Source organism: Grammomys surdaster, unplaced genomic scaffold (genome assembly GCF_004785775.1).
Source record: "Grammomys surdaster isolate TR1022 unplaced genomic scaffold, NIH_TR_1.0 205, whole genome shotgun sequence".
Classification (NCBI taxonomy): Eukaryota; Metazoa; Chordata; class Mammalia; order Rodentia; family Muridae; genus Grammomys; species Grammomys surdaster.
The window spans coordinates 3,258,097-3,277,337 of NW_021604650.1; the positions used below are offsets into that span (position 1 = coordinate 3,258,097).

At 41.1% G+C, this 19,241-nt stretch overlaps 1 protein-coding gene across 1 annotated transcript in view; it reads left to right on the top strand.

The window, feature by feature from the left end:
- CUNH11orf80 (chromosome unknown C11orf80 homolog) overlaps positions 1-19,241 on the top strand; it is a 76,832-nt gene that overhangs the window by 43,395 nt on the left and 14,196 nt on the right. The window contains 8 exon segments of the mRNA XM_028770975.1: positions 16-99; positions 2,932-2,987; positions 3,312-3,383; positions 3,966-4,161; positions 9,859-10,009; positions 12,413-12,559; positions 16,191-16,312; positions 18,100-18,210. Of these exon segments, the coding sequence (XP_028626808.1) occupies positions 16-99; positions 2,932-2,987; positions 3,312-3,383; positions 3,966-4,161; positions 9,859-10,009; positions 12,413-12,559; positions 16,191-16,312; positions 18,100-18,210 (939 nt within the window).

Here is a 19,241-nt window from a genome sequence, read left to right on the forward strand (position 1 = left end):
GTTTTCTTGTTATAGGTTGATGAAAATCCACGAAGTTTTATGACAGACTGTCTGGTTATAAGGCATTTTTTACGAAAAATCATCATAGTTCATCACAAGGTTAAGTTGTTTATTCTTTAAATATTATCATTTTATCTATGTTTTCTTTAAACAAAACCAAAACAAGAACCTGAGTAGCCCTGGTTAGCCTAGAACTCAAAGGTCTGCCTGCCCTTGGACTATGGGATCAAAGGAATGTGCCACCATGCCAGCCTCACCTTGGTTCAATCTTGGGAGATCATGAGCTTTAGGTGTTCTAGTTTAGAGGAGCATATATATTTTTAGATAAGGCCTAGTGATTCCCTGAACTGTACAGGTGCCTGTTGTACGGTTCCCTTTTCATGTCTAGTTTTATTAATTTGGGTCTTTTCTTTCTGTTAGTTTTGGCTAGGGCTTTATCTATCTTTGTATCTTTATTTTTCTTTCCATGTAATTAATATCTGCCCTGATTGTGAGTGACTTCTGTGTGTGGATTTGGGGCTCGTTCTTTCTCTGGAGTTCTAAGATATGTTGTTCAGTCACTTCATTTCTTAGTTGTAGGCACTTGGAACTTTACACTTCTCTCTAAGGGCTGCATGCATCATACCCCATAGTTCTCTGTATGTTGTGTTCATTTTCATTTGTCTCTAGAAGTGTCTTTATCTCTTCTTGATTTCCTCAAGGACTTTTCATCATTCTGTAGTGTGTTGTTTGCATCATACTGTAGTAGTTTTATTGTCTGTGTGTGTTCTAGAGTTTTCCTTATTGTTGGTGTGAAATGTTAGCCTATGGTGATGAGACAGAACCCAAAGAATCACTCAGTTTTCCTGTATTTGTTAAAACTTTCTTTGTGCCCTAACCTGTGTTGTATTTTAGAGAAAGTGACATAGGCTGTTCTGTATCCTGCAATGTTCTGTAGATTTTTGTTACGTTCATTTATCTATGACGTCATTTGATTCTGCTTATCTACTCTTTATTGGGATTGACTGCCAGTTGGTGAGAGCATTGAAGGCGCCCACCACTATTGTGCTACAGTTAATCTGTGACTTTACATCTAGCTACATTTGTTTTTAGGAAATTGTGTGCACTGGTATTTGGAGCATACAAGTTTTAGAATTGTTATATTCTCAACAGATTATTTTCCTTAATCAGTGACCACTTGTTTCTTTTCCCACTAGCTTTTGTTTGAAGTTTGGTCAAATATTAGAACAACAGCAGCTGTTTCTTTCCTAGGAGCATTTACTTGAATACCTTTTTCTGTCCTTCAAAAGTGTCCATCTTTTGTGGTGAACTAAGTTTTTAGAGTCAACAAATAAATGGTTCCTAGTTTTTGGTTCAATCTACTAGTCTTTGCCTTGTGTGGGAAATTAATACCATTAATATTCAGAGTCATTAATGAAAGATGTGTATTGATTCCAGCCATTTTGTTGATTTTTGCAGTTTTGTCTTTCCTACTCCTTTCTTGCTTAACTGCTTTTTGGGTGTGGCTTATTTGTGTGTGTGTGTGTGTGTGTGTGTGTGTGTGTGTGTGTGTGCATGTGCATCTTCATGGTCCTTTCTTCTTATTTTATTTCTTTCTATGTTGAATTGTTCTGGTTTCTCCACTTTGTCTTCAAATGCAAATATTTTGTTTCCTTCCTGACACATTATGTTGATGAGACTTTCCAGAGTTCTTTTATTTGACTTACTATGTTCTCCCCTCCAGTGCTTCAGCTTGTTTTTCTTCAGTACTTCTGTTTGTGGAATTCCTCTTTTATAATAACCACCGCCTTCCTTATTTCATTCATTTCATTTGTGCTTTGAATACTCATAACCATTCTTTTGAGTTCTGTCTGGGCTTTCATCTACCACACTTTCCTTAGATTGAATTTCTATATGATTATTAATTTTGGAGGAGTTATGTTGTCTTAGTCATTTCTGTTTCTTAAGATACTACACTGGGATTTACCATCTGCTGTTGTTTCATTGCTTGGTTATTTGCTTTAATCATCTGTATCACTTCAGTTGAAGTATTTGAAATTTTCAAGTAGGGCTTGGATGTGATAGTGTTCAGTGTTTGGTTCAGAAAATAATTCTTCAGTCCAGGAGCTCAGGGTGTTAAGTTCTGTTTTCATAGGAAATAATTGGAAGAGCAGCTGCTCTACATTGTATACAAACATCTGCCAATTAATGACAGTGGACCGTACGTCACAATAAACAACCAAGAATAATACGGATTCTCCTCTAACTTTAGTCAATAAGATGAGGAGTTGAGAGCAAGAGAGACGGCTCACTAGTTAAACACACTGTTGTCTTGCCTCTCGTTTCTAATCTTTTGTAAAACGATGAGCAGTATGTATTTTTGTAAAAGTACCTGAGTTCAGTTCCCAGGACTCATGTCAGGTCCAGCTCCAGGGAATTGGACACCTTCTTCTGGTCTCTGGTGACATGCACCAGATAATTAAAAAATGTAAAAGTCAATTTGCAATAGATTAGAAGCCAGAGAGTCTTAAAACCTATCCAGACAATGCAAAGGAAAGCAAAAACATCCCAAGACACGCATGCAAGGGTGAGAAATAACAAAAAGGAAGAAGTAAGAGTCCTTATTGACTGAATTGCTTGCACAACTGCACTGAGTTGAAAACGAAGTTCTCAGATCTCTCTGACTCTAGCAGTTCCCTGTGGTAGGGTGGGGCATTGGTCCCAGCAGCTTCAGTGTTAGTGGGGTTCTGGCCTGTGGGGGAAGGGATGTTGTAAGTCCTTTTCTGGTAGTTCCCTGGGACCCCTGAACTCCCCTGAGACTTCTTCCTGGTACTGTGGGTTGGGTGTGTGAGCCACAGTTCTTCTCTTGCAGTTTCTACTGCTTCTACTGTGGACGTTTTAATGTCTATCCAGACTGGTGTGAAATCTCACCCTTCATTTGTTGTTTTGCAGCTCAAGTTTAATTTCAATGTAACGGTGAATGGGATCCTCTCTGCAGAGATCTTTGGGTCTGTAAGCAATTTTACAGCTTTGAATGATTTTTAAGCATTATTGCCCTGTTTACAATAGGTTTACAATTTGAATTTTTAGTCCAAAATTTCCTTGAAACTAATCCTGAGACCCTCACATTTTCTTATTCTATAGTAGCTTTTAACAAATAACTATGTTCATCTCAATCTTACATGTTTCTTCCTTTCATTGAGGTTAAAGGTTGTGGTGTGTGTGTGTGTTCTGTGTGTTCTGGTTGCTTAATTCCTGTTATCTCTGGGTATTTGAAGTCATACATGACTAATTGAGAGATGACATAGATTTTGGTTTGGTTTGATTTGCAGGGCAGAGAATGAACCTACTTTGAGGCTGTGCAGTGGAATCACTCTAGTTGTGGGCTTTCAACGCTATGCGAGGTAAAAGCAAGCTTACTGTCCTGCCTGCTTTTCTCTATTGTGAGCATGACTATTGGTAGAAGATAGAAATGGTCTGCCTGCCTTTTCCTTTCCTCGTTCCTCCCCCTCTCTTCTGTTTCCCTTCCTCTTCTCTCTTCTTGTATATCTTCTGTTTGGAAGAGAAGTGTTGGGTGGTAAATAAATCAACCATCTTCTTTGTTTGGAAGAATGAGAGCCTCACTGTTCCCTCGGACCTACAAAGAGGAAGGTGTAGTGTGTGCAGAAGTTGTCTTGGGAGCCATGCGACCGCCTTTATTTAGGTCATTTGCTCACAGTTGTCACACACAGTGCTGATCTTTGAGTGATTTTGGAAACATATGTTTGGAACCATAGAATATAATTGTAATGGAAAAAAATATAATTTGAGAATAAGAAACTATCAGACAACAAAAACAGGAGCCAGGATATAATCTTTGGAATGCCCATTTTTCTAACTGCATGCAGATAAAATAGGCTATGTATATACTGAGAAGTTAAGGAATTTTAAATGCCCATTAAATAATTTCGTGAAGAAAAAAGTTAAATTTGTATGTTTTTAAATAGTAAACCAGAATTTAATTGGAGTGAACAACACTGCAGCAGAATCCACCCTGTGCTAGGCCATCCGGCACCACTGTTCATCCCTGAGGCTAAGGCTGACGTGGGCCTGCTGGGAGAGCTGACACTGACTCCAGCTGCTGCTCTGTGTCCCAGCCCCAAGGGCTTCTCCAGCCACGTGAACAGGATTTCTTCAGTCTCCATATCCTTTTAGCAGGTTCTAGCCAATTCCCTTTGAAGATAAAGGTTCTTTAATTTTGATTTTGTCAAAGTCTTTATATATGAATTAGTTTTTAGAACCCTGTATGATTTGTATAAATGATTCTAGGCTTTTGAAGTGTTTGCCAAGGAACTGAGAACTGTAACAGTGAAAGGAAGCGATGGGACAAGAAGAAATGGTTGGCGTGAGTGTGGTAGGCCTCGCCTGCCTTATGAGGGCATGTGACCTCTCATTCTGTGCAGTGGGAAACCACTGCATGCTTTGGCAAGAGTATCTGACAGCATGTTCAGAGTGCTGAAGGAGAAGAGTTAGTACTTACTAGATCAGTGAGCTAAGTGGAATAAGGACTAACAAGTCCTGAGTTAAAACTACATACATAGAAAGGCAAAAGTCATCGCTTGAAGGAACTGAAGAATGTAATAAGGAAACCAATGTCTGTTACAGAAGTTAGGAGAGACTGGAGCAAGGAATGGTGTGTGCGTGTGTGTGTGCATGCGTGTGTGTATGTGTGTGCGTGTGCCCGTGTGTGTGTGTGTGTGAGACAGGTTCTCTTATACACCAGGCTGCACTGAAACTCAGTGTGTAGCTGTGGATGACCTTAGACTCTTGATCCTTGTGCCTCCATCTCCTGAGTTCTGGGATGTGATGTGAGCCACCACTCCTGTTTTGTCACATTAGCAGATGTTCTGTATACCTTGTTGAGACTGGGACATGGTGTACATGCTGTGTGGTGGAGGCAACTGATTGAGCCAGCCACCTCTTTCCTCTCAGATTTAAAGTGATAGTATCTCATGGGCTGATTTTCTCCTGCTGTGGTGTTGATATTTTTTAGAACTATAATAATTGATGTGGCCGGGCGGTGGCGGCGCACGCCTTTAATCCCAGCACTGGGGAGGCAGAGGCAGGTGGATTTCTGAGTTCGAGGACAGCCTGGTCTACAGAGTGAGTTCCAGGACAGCCAGGGCTACACAGAGAAACCCCGTCTCAAAAAATCAAAAAAAAAAAAAAAGAATTTTAAACATATCATATTGAGGTACCACACAAATTGAACATGTGTGTGCTGTGTGCATTAATGACTTCATTTTGTGGTGCTGTGCAGCTTCCCATGTTACATTCCATGAGCAGACAGTAATATTGGCACCATCAGACATGACACGCTTTTGGAGACTAGATATATAGAATAAATCAATTATTGATAGTGTTTTAACTTAGCATTTCAAAACATAGGTGTCTGATGTTGGCTACAAGGCAAGTAGATATTGTATTTGATTACTATGCATCTGTCTTTGCTGTCTTTGTGCTCATCGCTCATCCACTCTGCTTTACAGTCAGCCTTTCGTCTCTCAGCTCATTGGCAGCCAAGATGTGGATGAGCCTAAGCTTGGCTTTCTTGGCCTATCAGCTAATTTTCATGATAAGAGTGAATGCTGTCCATTCTCTATACCATTATTTTAAACGCAGTGTCACTTCTACAATGACCCAAGAAAACAGAACTCCCCCAAACTGTGGATAAGGGAAAACCATCTACACAAGGTAGAGGCCACTGTCTTGTCAAGACAAATGTTAAGGCTGTGCACATTCACAGAGCTTTATATAACAAGCTGTATAGAACAGTGTTCTAAAGAGAACCCTTACATTGCCTTGCCAGACTGGGAGAGAGTCTCCAGGCTGCGGCGCAGGGGGACACTCACCTAGAGTCTGGTGGATCTGAGAGGAGATGATGTGAGAGTCAGGCAGCTAGAACTTTAAATAACGACAATGGAAGAAGAGGACTACATAGATCCAGAGTGCCAGGGCCAGTGCTGGCTCACACAATGCCGGGACAGTTGTCCCCATCAGCCTAAATAAAAAATTCATATTTCACGACATCAGGTTGGAGTTCAGAAAATTTTTCCTAAATAATAGGCAACAATGAGCGCTAGACTTGAAGCTTCCCTCTTATCCCATATGACAAACTGAGGCAAGATCCCAAAGGCTTACATTGTTTACAGGAAATTTGGTAGTTTTTCAGAGGACTAAAAGGTGGAAATCTTCATAGGACACAAAAATACCCTGTACTCAACTAGATAAACTTCATAGTATGGTACTTAATAAATACCTTACATGGAAAGAAGAAAAAATTAAGACCGAAATAAGGAAAAATAATCAGTGGACAAAATAATGATAGTACACAGAGACATTCGACACCTACAACTGGCCAGATGTGATGGCCACTTCTGTAATGTTGGTACTTGTGAGGCAGGAGGATTTCCATGAGTTTAGAGTCATCTTGAATTTACATAAGTTAGGATCCTGTCTCAAAAACAAAACAAAAAATGGCTTGATCGGCAAAAGTGCTGGCTGTACAAGCATGAGGCACTGAATTCCATCCTGTGTCCACACGAAGACTGGTCCATGTGTAATCAGCTCTGAGGAGGTGGAGACGGGAAGCTCCTCGGTGCTGCTGGCCAGCTAAACCCCTGTCTTCCAGGCTCAGTGGAGAACTTGTCTCAAAAAATAAGATGAAAAGTGACTGAAAAAGACACCTAATATTGACCTGTGGCCTCAACATGCACCCACATGCATGCTCACACACATGTCATATCAAGCAGTGAGAGGAGCAACTGGTCATATTAAAGACAAGGAAAACACATGTATTTTAAAAGATACTAACTAATTGAATGTCTAGAGATGCAAATTATGAATTTTAGATTGAAAATTCACCAGGTATGCTTAATGGCAGATTTACACATTGCAAAAGAAAAATTGCATAAACTTGAAGACAGCAACAGAAACTACTTAAAATGAAACCACAACAAAAGACTTTTTAGATTTCATGAAAGAGCAACGACCTTCAGGTGATTTCTAGTGCCTAATCTGGTGGTGCATAATTAGAGGCCAGAAGGGGCAAGGAGTAAATCAAATGCTAGTTGTCAAACTTCCAAAACTGATGGACTGTAAGTCTGCAGACCCCATTGTCTGTGAACCCTTAAGTGTAAGAAATAAAGAAAATTGCCCAAAACACATTGTACTGAAATTGCTGAAAGCAACAGGACATAGTACAGAGAAGAGAGAAGATAAGTATGGCAGCAACTTCTCCTTGAAAACATCTAGAAGAAAGCAGAATTGTTTTTGGCTTTGGTTTCAGTTTTTCCAGGTACTGAAAGGAAAGAGAAGAAAAAGTAATCCACCTGGGATTCCATACACAGAGAAAATAATTTTCAAAATAAAGGTAAGGGGCTAGGGATGTGACTGTCAGTAAATTGCTTACCTGATGACCTACCTCAGAAAACATGTTTAAAACCAACTCCTACAGCCTCCCACGGATGTGCACTTGCGCGCACACACATACACACACACACACACACACACACACACACACACACACGGTTCAAGTACTAAGGAGAGAGAGATAAGATAGATCCTTGGGGCTCACTGGCTGGCTAGACCAGCTTAATTTGAGGTCAATGAAACACTGTCTCAAAGTAGGGTGGATGGTATCTGAAGAATGCCAGCCAAGGTTGTCCTCTGACCTACACATGCACACACATCAGTGCACCTGCACACATGAACACACAAAGTGAAGACAAGGGCTGGTCCTGATGGTTTATTCCTGTAATTCCAGTACATGGGAGCCTGGGGCCAGAAAATGGACAGGAGTTTTAAGGCCAACCTAGGATACAGAGTGAAAACTTCCTTCAAGGACCCCCTACCCCAAAACGAAACCAATAAATGCAAGATTGAGGCTTTTCAGCCATTCAAAAGAGTCAAGAATTTACTAATGAGCAGTATTATAAACATGCTTAAGGAGGTGCTGAAGAGATGGCTCAGTGGTCAAGAGCACTGACTGCTCTTCCAGAGGTCCTGAGTTCAATTCCCAGCAACCACATGGTGGCTCACAACCATCTGTAATGGAACCCAATGCCCTCTTCTGGTGTGTCTGAAGACAGTGATGGTGTACTCATATAAAATAAACAAATAAATCTTTAAAAAATGCTTAAGGAAATCCTTTATAATTTTTATTCTTTGACAATTTTATACATGCATATAATGTATCTTGATCCTATCCACCTCCAACTCTTGATAACAATAACACAAAGCCATCGGGAAGGAATAGAAGTGTATTTGTTGGATGTATGTATGTGTGTATGTCAACTGTTAGAATATTACTTGAAGTTGGATCCTAATAAGATTTTAAAGCCTAAAGCAATGAGTGATGACTAATATGTCAAAAGGGAGATAAAATATTCAATCCAAAATAGAATCTAAAAATAGTAAAGAGAACAAATGGAAAGCAAGATAGCAAGGGGATAGATTTAAGTACAACCATGGCTGTATTTATATTAAATGTAAATAGCTTTAAGCATCCAATTAAGAGCTGGTAATATCATTCATTTGGGAGAGTGTTTGCCTAGTGTTCCCCAAGCCCTGCATTTGGATTTCAGTACCACATATACTGGGTATAGAGGTGTATACCTGTAATACCAGCATTCAGGAGGTGAACTCAGAATCAGAAAGTTCAAGGTCACCCTTGGCTATATAGTTTGAGGCTAGTCTAAGCTAAATGAAACCCTACCTCAAAGAGGTGTGGAACTGGAGGGATGGCTCGGTGATTAAGAGTACTGGTGGCTCTTCTAGAGGTCCTGGGTTTGATTCCTAGCATCCACAGACCAGTTCACAACTCTCTGTAACTCTAGTTCCAGAGGATTTAACATTCTTCTGGCCTTTACATGCACTTCATGGATGTGCTACACAGACATGCATGCAGACAAAAACACCCATACAAATAAAATGAAGATAGTTGTAAAAAGTAAAACACCAGCTGAGTAGTGTGGCCTTTGATCCCAGCTGTTAGGAGGCAGGTAGATCTCTGAGTTCAAGGCCAGAGTGAGTTCCAAGATGGGCAGAGCTCCCTCCAGGCACTCTACCCTTCAATTCATGAAGCAGCTCAACAATCCTTTGACCCTGAGCAATGAGTGTGGAGGTCTTAGTTACTGTGATAATGGGTGCTGAGGGAGACTTCTGAGAGTTTAGCCTTCCTTGTTCTGTGACTTTCCAAAACCTTTCAGTCTATAGTATACAGATAGCCCCTCCCCCAACAAAGAACATCTGCTTCCAAGTGTCAGGTGCTAATGGACAGTGAGAAACCCAGCTTGAGGGTAAGCATAAAAAGCTACAGTCCAGAGGGGAGCGAATCTTCCCAGGGCCTTTGTTTGGGTTGGAGAATAGGGCTGGATACAGTGAGAGGAAGTTTCTCAATTACTTTCTAGAAAACACTCCTTTGTAGTTCTATCCAAGCATGCAGCATCTTATATTGAAGTTTTCTAGGTTTTATTTGTCCCACATACTAAAATAAGGTAAAACTTGAGCATAGATACTGAATCTGAGGACTCATCTTCATACCTCCAGAACGTAGCGTTTAACCTCTGATGCCGCTCAAATCTATGATCAGATGGGAAGAGGAATCAATAAATTGTCCCAGTGTTCTACATGTAGCCCACATTCATTAACCCCCTACAAAGATCAAGGATCCTCAGGTGCATCATACCTGACTTTGTTGTGAAAAAAGGCTAAACATGCAATTGTCTAGTATATTTATATATTCCTAGGAGTGTGAACGAGGTCAGGATGTAAGTTTGTTTTATATAAGTGAATACATAGTTGAAAGAAAACTTTGACAGTTTTCTTTAACAGCCATACATATTTCTATATGGACCTTTGGGTCTGCCTCTGATATCATCAGATCAAGAGCAACCAAGTACTACTGTCTTCAGAGATACGTCTTATTTCATTAACTGGAAGAAACACAATTTGTTTATGGTGCCCAATTCAGATCTCAATTTGGATACACGTATGTATCTATATTTGGTACCAAAACTTAGAAACCTGAGGAATTAAAGAAATTAATATAAATAACAGATATATTTGAAAATAGGACCCAATGATGTGCTGGCCTGACAATAGGATGGGATCTGACCACATCCGAGAGTCCATGGAGTCAGGCAGTGTGTTCCACAGTCAGGCTTAGTCAAACCTGCGCTTCCAGTGCAGTCTGACATTTGCTCTCTCACTCCTGCTGGTGCCTCTATTCTTCAAGCTTTTCCTGAAGGTTTCTGCCATACTTTCATTTGTCAGTTTGGGAACTTTAGCACAGTATATGAGGGAACAACCATTCTTGTACATGGAGAAGACAGTATTCCTATTGAAATGAGTGTTAACACACAGAGAACTACTTAGAAGAACTTAAACGTAACACAGATGCCAGCTTTAATAACTTAAACCTAGAAAGCTGACCATGATACTCATGCAGGGTCTAACCATGTTAATTTGGGGTAAGCTGTACTAAAACAGCATAGTTATTAGAAATTGGATGGTTAATGACTGGACCAGTGACTACAACCAAGGAATGGGTTGCAGACATGGCTTCGGTCTTAGAGGGTTACAGTTCACAGTTTGACGCTTTGAGCCCTATGGAAAATGGCCAGTAGAGAAAGGGGTATTCTAGGATTTCCACTAGTATGAAAAGATTGCTGTACCTTGGGACAAGGCAGCATCTCTAGGGTAATCTAAAAGGTCAGCCTCTAGGGGAGCATCTTTGTTCTTGAGAACATTATCCAGAGAACAGGATGAGAGGAAGCAGCCTTGGGAAGTCCCTGGAAGTAAGTAGTTTTGAGAGGAAATTATTCTCAGTCTTAATGTGGGATGTCATGAGTCCAGAATAGAAGGGGGCCTAACTGCATTTCTGGGATTTTTTAAAATTGAGATTTAATCTCATTGTAGCCTAGGTTGACCTCCAACTTGATATGAAGCCAAGAATGACCTTGAACTTCTAATCCTTCTGCTTCTACTTTTTAAGTGCTGGGTTACAGACATATGTCACTATGCCTGATTTATACAGTGCTGGGATTGAACCCAGAGTTTCATGTATGTTAGGTAACAGCCTACCAGCTGAGCTAATAAACAACATCTCCCTCTCCTCTTTCTTTTTCTCGTTTCTTTTTTTTTCTTTCTTTTTTAGGGGTGTGTGTGGTTTGGTTTTGGTTTTGGTTTTGTTTTTTTTTTTTTTGAGATGGAGTTTCCTTATGTACCCCTGGCTGTCCTGGAACTCTCTCTGTAAACCATGTTGGCCTCAAACCTGTAGGGATCCTCCTGCCTCTGCCTCCCAAGTGAGTGCTGGGATTAAATTAAAGGCATGTGTAACCTGGCGCACTGCCAGGGGCCACTTTGATTTTTATTCTCAGACTGTATTGCTTTCCATTGTTTCTACAGTTCACTGTTTCTGAACTTTGGTCCATTACATTTTGAATGAATAATACAGGAAACATCCCTCATTTCTCTCATTCATTTCTTTTTTTGCTTTTTGAGACAGGGTCTCACTGTATAAAAATGTGTAGCCTAGGCTGTCCTCAACTTGCTGTAATCCCCTTTGCTCCCCCTTTGTTTCTTAAAGATCAAAACTAGGATCCACAGGGAGATACTCTTTCCATGCACCTGGGTATGGGGATATCCTATGGAACTTTAAAAGGTGCAGCTAGTACTTAAAAGTATAGATGTGGAGTTGATCTGGCAAGGTCTACCACTCAGCTCTACCATTTACAGGCTCATGCTGGACACAGTATGCCCCTAAGCAGACTGCCCCTTTTCTTATTTGTAAAAGGTAAGAATAGGTCTTACTCAAGAAAGTTATGAAGTCTAAATCTTACAATAGTACATACAAAGAATTTAACATGGCACCTAGCATGTAGCACAAATTAGCTGGAATATCATGACTCAAGTTTGAATCTGACCTGTGCCTCTTACTAGCCAGACTTGCCTTAAGAAAGGTATACAAGAGGCCAGGTGTGGTGGTGCATACCTTTGATCCAGGACTCAGGAGGGAGAGATAGGAAAATTCTGTGAGTTCAAAGCCAGCCTGGTCTACATATCAAGTGTCAGGACAGCTAGAGTTACCTAGTGAGACCCTTTCTCAAGGAAACAAAAACTTTACACAAGAAATAAATGAATTTGTTGTGTAATACTTCCACAGTAAATGCACAAGGAAGCTATTTCCTGTGCATGTCCATGCCTGGCTATTTTGATATTCTGCATGGAACTCTATTTGTTGCCATCATGTGGGTGGAGAAACAAATTCAGAAGTGGAACTGAATGTTCGCATTTAGACCTTGTGGTTCCTTTCTGGTAAGATGTCGATTCTTGGGTCACTTTGTGTATACGAGGCTTACCTTACAGATGTGTCTTTTATCTTTTCCTTTAGAGTTTGTGCTTCCAGATGTGCATTATAAAGTGGAGCCACCTGAGGAGAGTCAGTCTCAGAACACAGATGTACAGGGACCAGCTCTGCTACTTTTCCTATTTGTGGATTTCCAAAGTGGCATCCCAGTACAGCAAGTGGAAATCTGGGGTATGTAAAGAGAAATGCAGCAGCCAGGTTGGGTGTGCCAAGCTCTAAAGAAAGGGCTATCTAAATAGTGTGGACATCTGTCTAAATGAGGGTAATATGTAAAGAATTAGCACTGCCTTTCTAGATGGTGTCAAGGAAAGAAGCCTATCTCTGTGCTAGTGCAGGTAGGGTGTTATCAGGAAGGCTTTCCTCCTCACGAGTAACAGGATGGTTTCAGTTTGTGGGCCACAAAACACACATATCTGAACCACCTGGGTTATTTGAAGATGTACAGTTGTGTGAAGACTGATTCATTATGTTTGCTATATTATAAAAAGCCAGAATGCTTGAGGTGTGCATTTTGCATATGCTTTCCAAGTGATCAGAGGTAGCAAGATTTGGAAGTCTTTGAGTGACTTTTACTCACATGCTTTAATCCTGTGAACCCTGGGAAATAGATCTTAAGAGATGATCAATACATTCCTAAACTGAAGAAGGTTACAAGAAATGGAGCCTAGACATGCTTAAGGAAATCTGTAAGCCTCCTTTTCTGTGTTCCTTTCTTCGTGAGCCATGGAAGACCTGCTCTTGTATTCTTCCTGGTGTGCTATTGGTTCCCACTGCATCATGGGTGAAACAAGATTACTCAACCCAGATCGGAAGCTCTGCCAGTGACTACTGCCAGTCATTTGTGGTTGTCAGAAATCAGATTGGCCCTTCCTGCCACCTGCCTTCCTGGCTCTGGCTCCTTCCTGGTGTGTGCACACCCTGAGAGAAGCACAGTGTCCCTGTGCTCAGGCTTTCAACTCTGAGAAGCTGCTGTTCTTTGGTGCCGCATTCCATTGATTGAGGCCAAGAGAGCGGGAAAGAAAAGAGAGCTGGGTTATGAAGCTTGAGCAAGGAGAGTTTGGCGAGGATTCTGGGGCATGTGCACACGGAGACAAACGAATGAGCAGAGAGAGGAAGCAGGGTACAATTACAGCAGCTTCCTCAGTGGTGTTTGAAAATCAAGTCACATACATCATCTGAGCCTCCCTCTTCAATCTTTAACAAGAGTTGTTAAATTAGGTAATATCAAAGGCCCTTCAGAGGCTAAATGCCATCCTGAGACTTAAGATCTGTTACTTTCTGGAATCGTAAAGTGTTTGCCAGAGGATAACCCTAGGATAATTTGAGTTTGACACTGAGTCTATTGAACAGACCCAAAGAACTCAGATGTCTTGAAAGCAATGTCACCTATCATTTTTGTTGTACTAAGATAATTTATACACTTCCGTTTAGCATATCTCAGAAGGCCTGCAGCTTCTCAGTAGTTACACTCAGTTTTAGATTTAAAAACTCACTGCTAAAAAAACAATAATAATTAAAAATCCAGGTCTGATGGCATATGCACTGTTTTTGTTGTTTGGTTTGGGGTTTTGTTTGTTTTACTAGTTGGTTAGTTTTTGAGTCATGGTTTCTCTGTGAAGCCTGGCTGTCCTGGAACTCACTTTGTAGACAAGGCTGGCCTCGAACTCAGAGATGATTGTCCTACCTCTGCTTTCAAAGTGCTTGCGGTTAAAGGCATGCACCACCAGACCTATGCTTTTAATCCCAACATTTTGGAGACAAAGGCAGGTAGATCACTTTGAGTTTGAAGCCATCTTGCTGTATACAGCCAGTTCTAGGCTAGCCGAAGCTACATAGTGAGACCTTGTCTCAAAACAAAAATCACTGCCAGGGCTGAAAAGATAGTTCTGTGGTTAAGAGCAAGGTCTCTTGCAGAGGACCAGAGTTAGGTTCCCAGCACCTAAGTAAAATGGCTTACAGCTGCTTGTGTCTCAAGTTCCTGGCAGGGGATCTGATGCCATCCTCTGGCCTCTGCAGGCTAGAGGGCTGTATGTATACATACCTGCATATAAACATAAATAATGTTTTCTTAGTCTTTAAAAATAGTAATTAAAAAAAACCTATACTGCTACATAGTAAGTAAGAAAGCTTTCTTAAAATCCTCCATGGATCAGGATAGCCTCTGAAGGATACACAGTTAGGAACAGCAAGGGTAGTTTGATTTGTCTTTCCCCAGCTTTCCTTACTGCCCTGGACACCTTCTCTAGAGCTCCTTGGTTTAGGAAGAAGATTATGCAGAATTAGTCTGTTCATGTGTCTTTAAAATCAGTCGCTGGCCTCCCGCCCACCTTGTCATGGTAACTTTCTATGATTAACTCCTTATTTTGCTACATCGCCAAAAGCATCTGGTGGTAGGAACAGTTTTAGGAGTAACTTTGGTTGTTTTTTTTTAAATTAAATGTCTGCTTTCAAAAGCTTCTCATTTCTTGGGTTCTTCTTGAGGCCAATGTATAAAAATTGAATCTACGTGTTCCATCACCATGGCAACAGCAATTCTTCCCCCTTTGAACACTGCATGTGTATTTCAAAATACTTCCTTTTGCATGATCTCAGTTTATCTAGACAACATATCTGAGAGAACAGATAAGAAAAGCTATTTTCTGCACTGAAGTGAGATGAGTGAAGTTACCTCAGTGTCACTGACGGGTGATAAAACAACCTTTAATCTGCACTCTCTTATTTCTGGTTACACGTTCCTTTATAAATCCATATTTAACTTGGTCTCCCTGGAGAGCTTTGTGGTGCCCTGTGATAGTAACTGATCTTCCTAACCTTCACTTTAAAAAGTGTGTGTGTGTGTGTGTGTGTGTGTGTGTGTGTGTGTAAATGAATGTTTTGCCTGCCTGTATGTATATGTACCACATGGGTGCTTAGCATCCTCAGGCCAGAGGCCCAGAACAGGAGTCAGAATCACTGGAACTGGAATTATAGATGGTGTGAGTCTCCATGTGGTGCTGAGAACCAAACCTGGTCCTCTGCAGTGCTCCTAACCACTGAACCACGTCTCCATCCCCACATGGCAGTCTCTGAGTAATGCTAAGCAGGGGTGGCTATGCTTACCTCATCTGAGATCACCCCAATTTGTTTATTTTTAAGTAGTTTATTTTGAGACAGGATCTCCTATGTCCCCAGGCAGCCTCAAATGCACTGGTTAGCCGAGGATGCCCTTAAACTACTTATCCTTCTGCCTCCGCCTCCCAAGTACTGGATTACAGGAATGTGCTATGCCCAGTTTATGTGATGCTAGAGATCAAACCCAAGGCTACTTACTTGCTAGGCAAGTGCTCTGACTGAGCAGCATCCCCACCCTTAACTCAATTTAAATGGTCTTACATTAACAGTTCCCAGAGTAATCTTTGTATGTTTTAGCCTTTTTTTTTTTAACCACAGCATGTGAGAAATGACACACTGCCAACAACAGAGGCTCACTTAACAGTGATGTTCAAGTAGGAAGAGGGTTAGGCACTCCTAAGAGGCTTCTTTCTCCTTTGGAAGAGGATACCACTTTGGAAGATACCACTATCATTGTTCATAGCATGAATCAAGCATTTGTTTCTTCAAAAACAATGTAACTCACTTAAATTTTCCTCAGTTTGCTTTTGCAAATGAGAACTGAGAGGGGCTGTCTCTAAAAATTAGTTATTTGTGGTGAGGTGATAGAAGTAGCTTCTTCCAGAAGGCATTACTCCCAGCCTCGGTCCTGACACAACATGTAAGTAGTAATCGTCCTCACTCTTGGGTCCTAACATTCTTATCCTCTTAGGACTCCACACTTTGCTCACAACTCATCTCAGCACCATCCTCTCAGAGAGCCGCAGCATGGTTCAAGATTCCATCCAGTCAGTTGTGGACCAGGTCTTGGAGTTGCAGCACCAAGTTGCCAAGGTAATAAGAAATTGACAGCCTGGGCATGGATAGCCTTGGGCCCTCCTTTCCCTTGGTACCTCTTCCGAGTCTGCCTCTTCATAGCACTGCACATGGACAGGGAGTTAAGCTTTCATTTAGGCTTCAATCAGCCAGTTCATGCTTGAATAGCAACAGCAGTAGCACTAAAAAACATGTGCACATGCATATTTATATACATTCATATGTATGTATATAGAGACAGACAGACACATATACATATATGCATGTTGTACATACAGACATATATACATATATATAAAAACACACATATATACATATATATATATATATATATATATATATATATATATATACATATATATACATATATACATTTAGTGGGGATGGTGTAGAGCCCTAACAGCCACACTTTATTTTTTCTCTGAGCCTTTTTATACCTTCTTAGACAAAAATATTCTTTATAAAATGACCTCACAGATAATTACACATACGGAAAGTAACAGAAGGATGTCCATAATAAGTTCAAAGCAGTGTTGCATTCTATAAGCTCATTATAAGTTCAAAGCAACAGTTTCACATGGCCTTGCTTTATCATAGTGCACACCTGTGGCTTCTTCCTTGGACTTGACCTAGAATGAATGTTTCTTCTTGATCACGAATCTGTCCCAAGCCTACTTCTCTTCTTAGTGTAATTTATGAAAGCTCATTGTCCTCTTTATTACACAGCCTTTACTCACTATTCTATGAGGAGTGGGGCATTCTATTCTTGATTCTAACTTTATTATATCTTTCTGGCAAAACAACTAAAATCTCCTTAAACATTCTTCTTAAAATTATTTGAATCAAATCAGAAATTCTATAAAGTCATCAATACATCTAAACAGCATTATTATATGAAAGTACATCTTCATATTGATCTGCAGGAAATTTGCCCAACAGAGTGGGCTATTACCCAGGAGGCAATCACACCAGGCTACAGGCAGTGAGAGTCTCCTGGTGTCCACTCACACCAAGCCAAATAAATGAGGAGCATGGCAAAGACAAACATGAGAATCCACATCAGTAGCAAGAAGCAGTCCTGGGGTGAAGTCTCTGGGGCTGTGTCTCACCAGAGTGCACCCATCAAAGCTGAGCAAGATGGTGGGCCATCTCCAGGGAGCTCACTTGCTTGCCACCATCTGTCTTAGATGCCTTATGCCATTAAATTATTTTTAATTTAATTAAAATATATACAGGTACTCATAGAGGCCACTGGAGCTAGGTGGCTGTGGGTTGCCTGACATGGATGCTTGGAACTGACCCTCTGTGAGAGCAGTGCTTGCTAGTCACTGTGAGCCAGATCCAGTGCCAAATATGTCTATTGTCTTGTTTGTTTCGGAACCGGACTAACATAGTCTAAGCTAGCTTCAAACTCTTAGAGGAGAATGACCTTGACCTTCTTTCTGATCCTCCTGCCTCTATGTCTAGGGTTCTGGGATTACAGGTATGTGCTATATACCTGGTTTATTCTGTGCTGGGGCTTGAGCACAGGGCCTCATGAATGCCAGGCAAGCACTCATTACCTGAGCTACATGCCCCATTCACTCCCCGGTGCTGTCTTTTCTTAGTATATCTATGTTGTTATGCCTTCTCTATGAGAGAAGAGAAAGTCTTGAGTTGTAAAACAACAGAAATCGGTGTCATGTCATTATCTTATTAAGTACTGGTGGTAGCGCTGTTGATGCTCTGCCTTGACTAGAATCCTCACCCCTCTGGCATTCTTAGAGCCAGTACCTTGTGACTAATACAGTTTTCCCTTACTCCAGACTCATCAGAGACTCCAGGCCTCCCTCTCTGTGGCTGTGAATTCCATCATGAGTGTTCTGACTGGAAGCACCTGCAGCAGCTTCCGGAAGACATGCCTCCAGGCTCTTGAGGTTAGAAGATGGGGGTGGGCTGGACAGGTGAAGCTAAGGGACAGTCTACAACAAGCTTTACAACATAACATACAGTGCTCACCACTTCCAGAGTGATCGTGCTTAGTACCAGGGGTTTTCACAAGTATTTGTTGGGGCTAGAGAGGTGGCTCAGTGGTTAAGAGCTGCTCTCCCAGACGTTCAATGCCCAGCTAATTACCACATGGCAGCTAATTACCATCTGTAACTCCAGTTCCAGGACATCTGACACCTTCTTCTGGCCTCTATAGGCACCAAGCATGCACGTGGCACACAGACATAACATGCAAGCAAAGCATCCATACACAAAATGTTTACACTGGGTGTAGTGGGCACGCCCTTAGCCCCAGCACTCAGGAGGCAGAGGAAAGCACATCTCTTGAGTTCGAGGCCAGCCTGGTTTACGGATTGAGTTCCAGGACAGCCAGGGCTACACAGAAAAACCCTGCCTCAGAAAAACAGAAATAATTTGTTGGTGAATAATAGTATATATATATTATTTTTATAAATGAGAAAAGTTACTTAAGAGTTACACTTTCTTTAGGTTACATACACAGCTATCTGAGAGAGAACTAGAATTAGACCCTTGATTCCCAGTTCCTTGAAGAATGCTTCTTAATCCCACGGTGACACGATACACTAGAAACAAGTGAGCAGACGCAGCTCCCTGTTTATGTGATAGAATATAGTGAGTGAGGTAAACTGGAATCAAAGTTAGGAGGTCAGTCAGTTCTGGACTTGTTTACTTGTTATATGGAATTAGGCCTATATTTAACTGAAACTTGTTTAGAAGTTGAGGGAAAATATGAGTTCCTCATAGGTTTGGGGGCTGAATATATACTATAGTCTGAATGTATTATTTCCAACTGTCAAGATATCTCAGGTAAAGGCACTTGCTGCCAAATCTGATTGTACCTGAGTTTGATCCCTGGAGCCCTACACACACACACACACACACACACACACAGAGAGAGAGAGAGAGAGAGAGAGAGAGAGAGAGAGAGAGAGAGAGA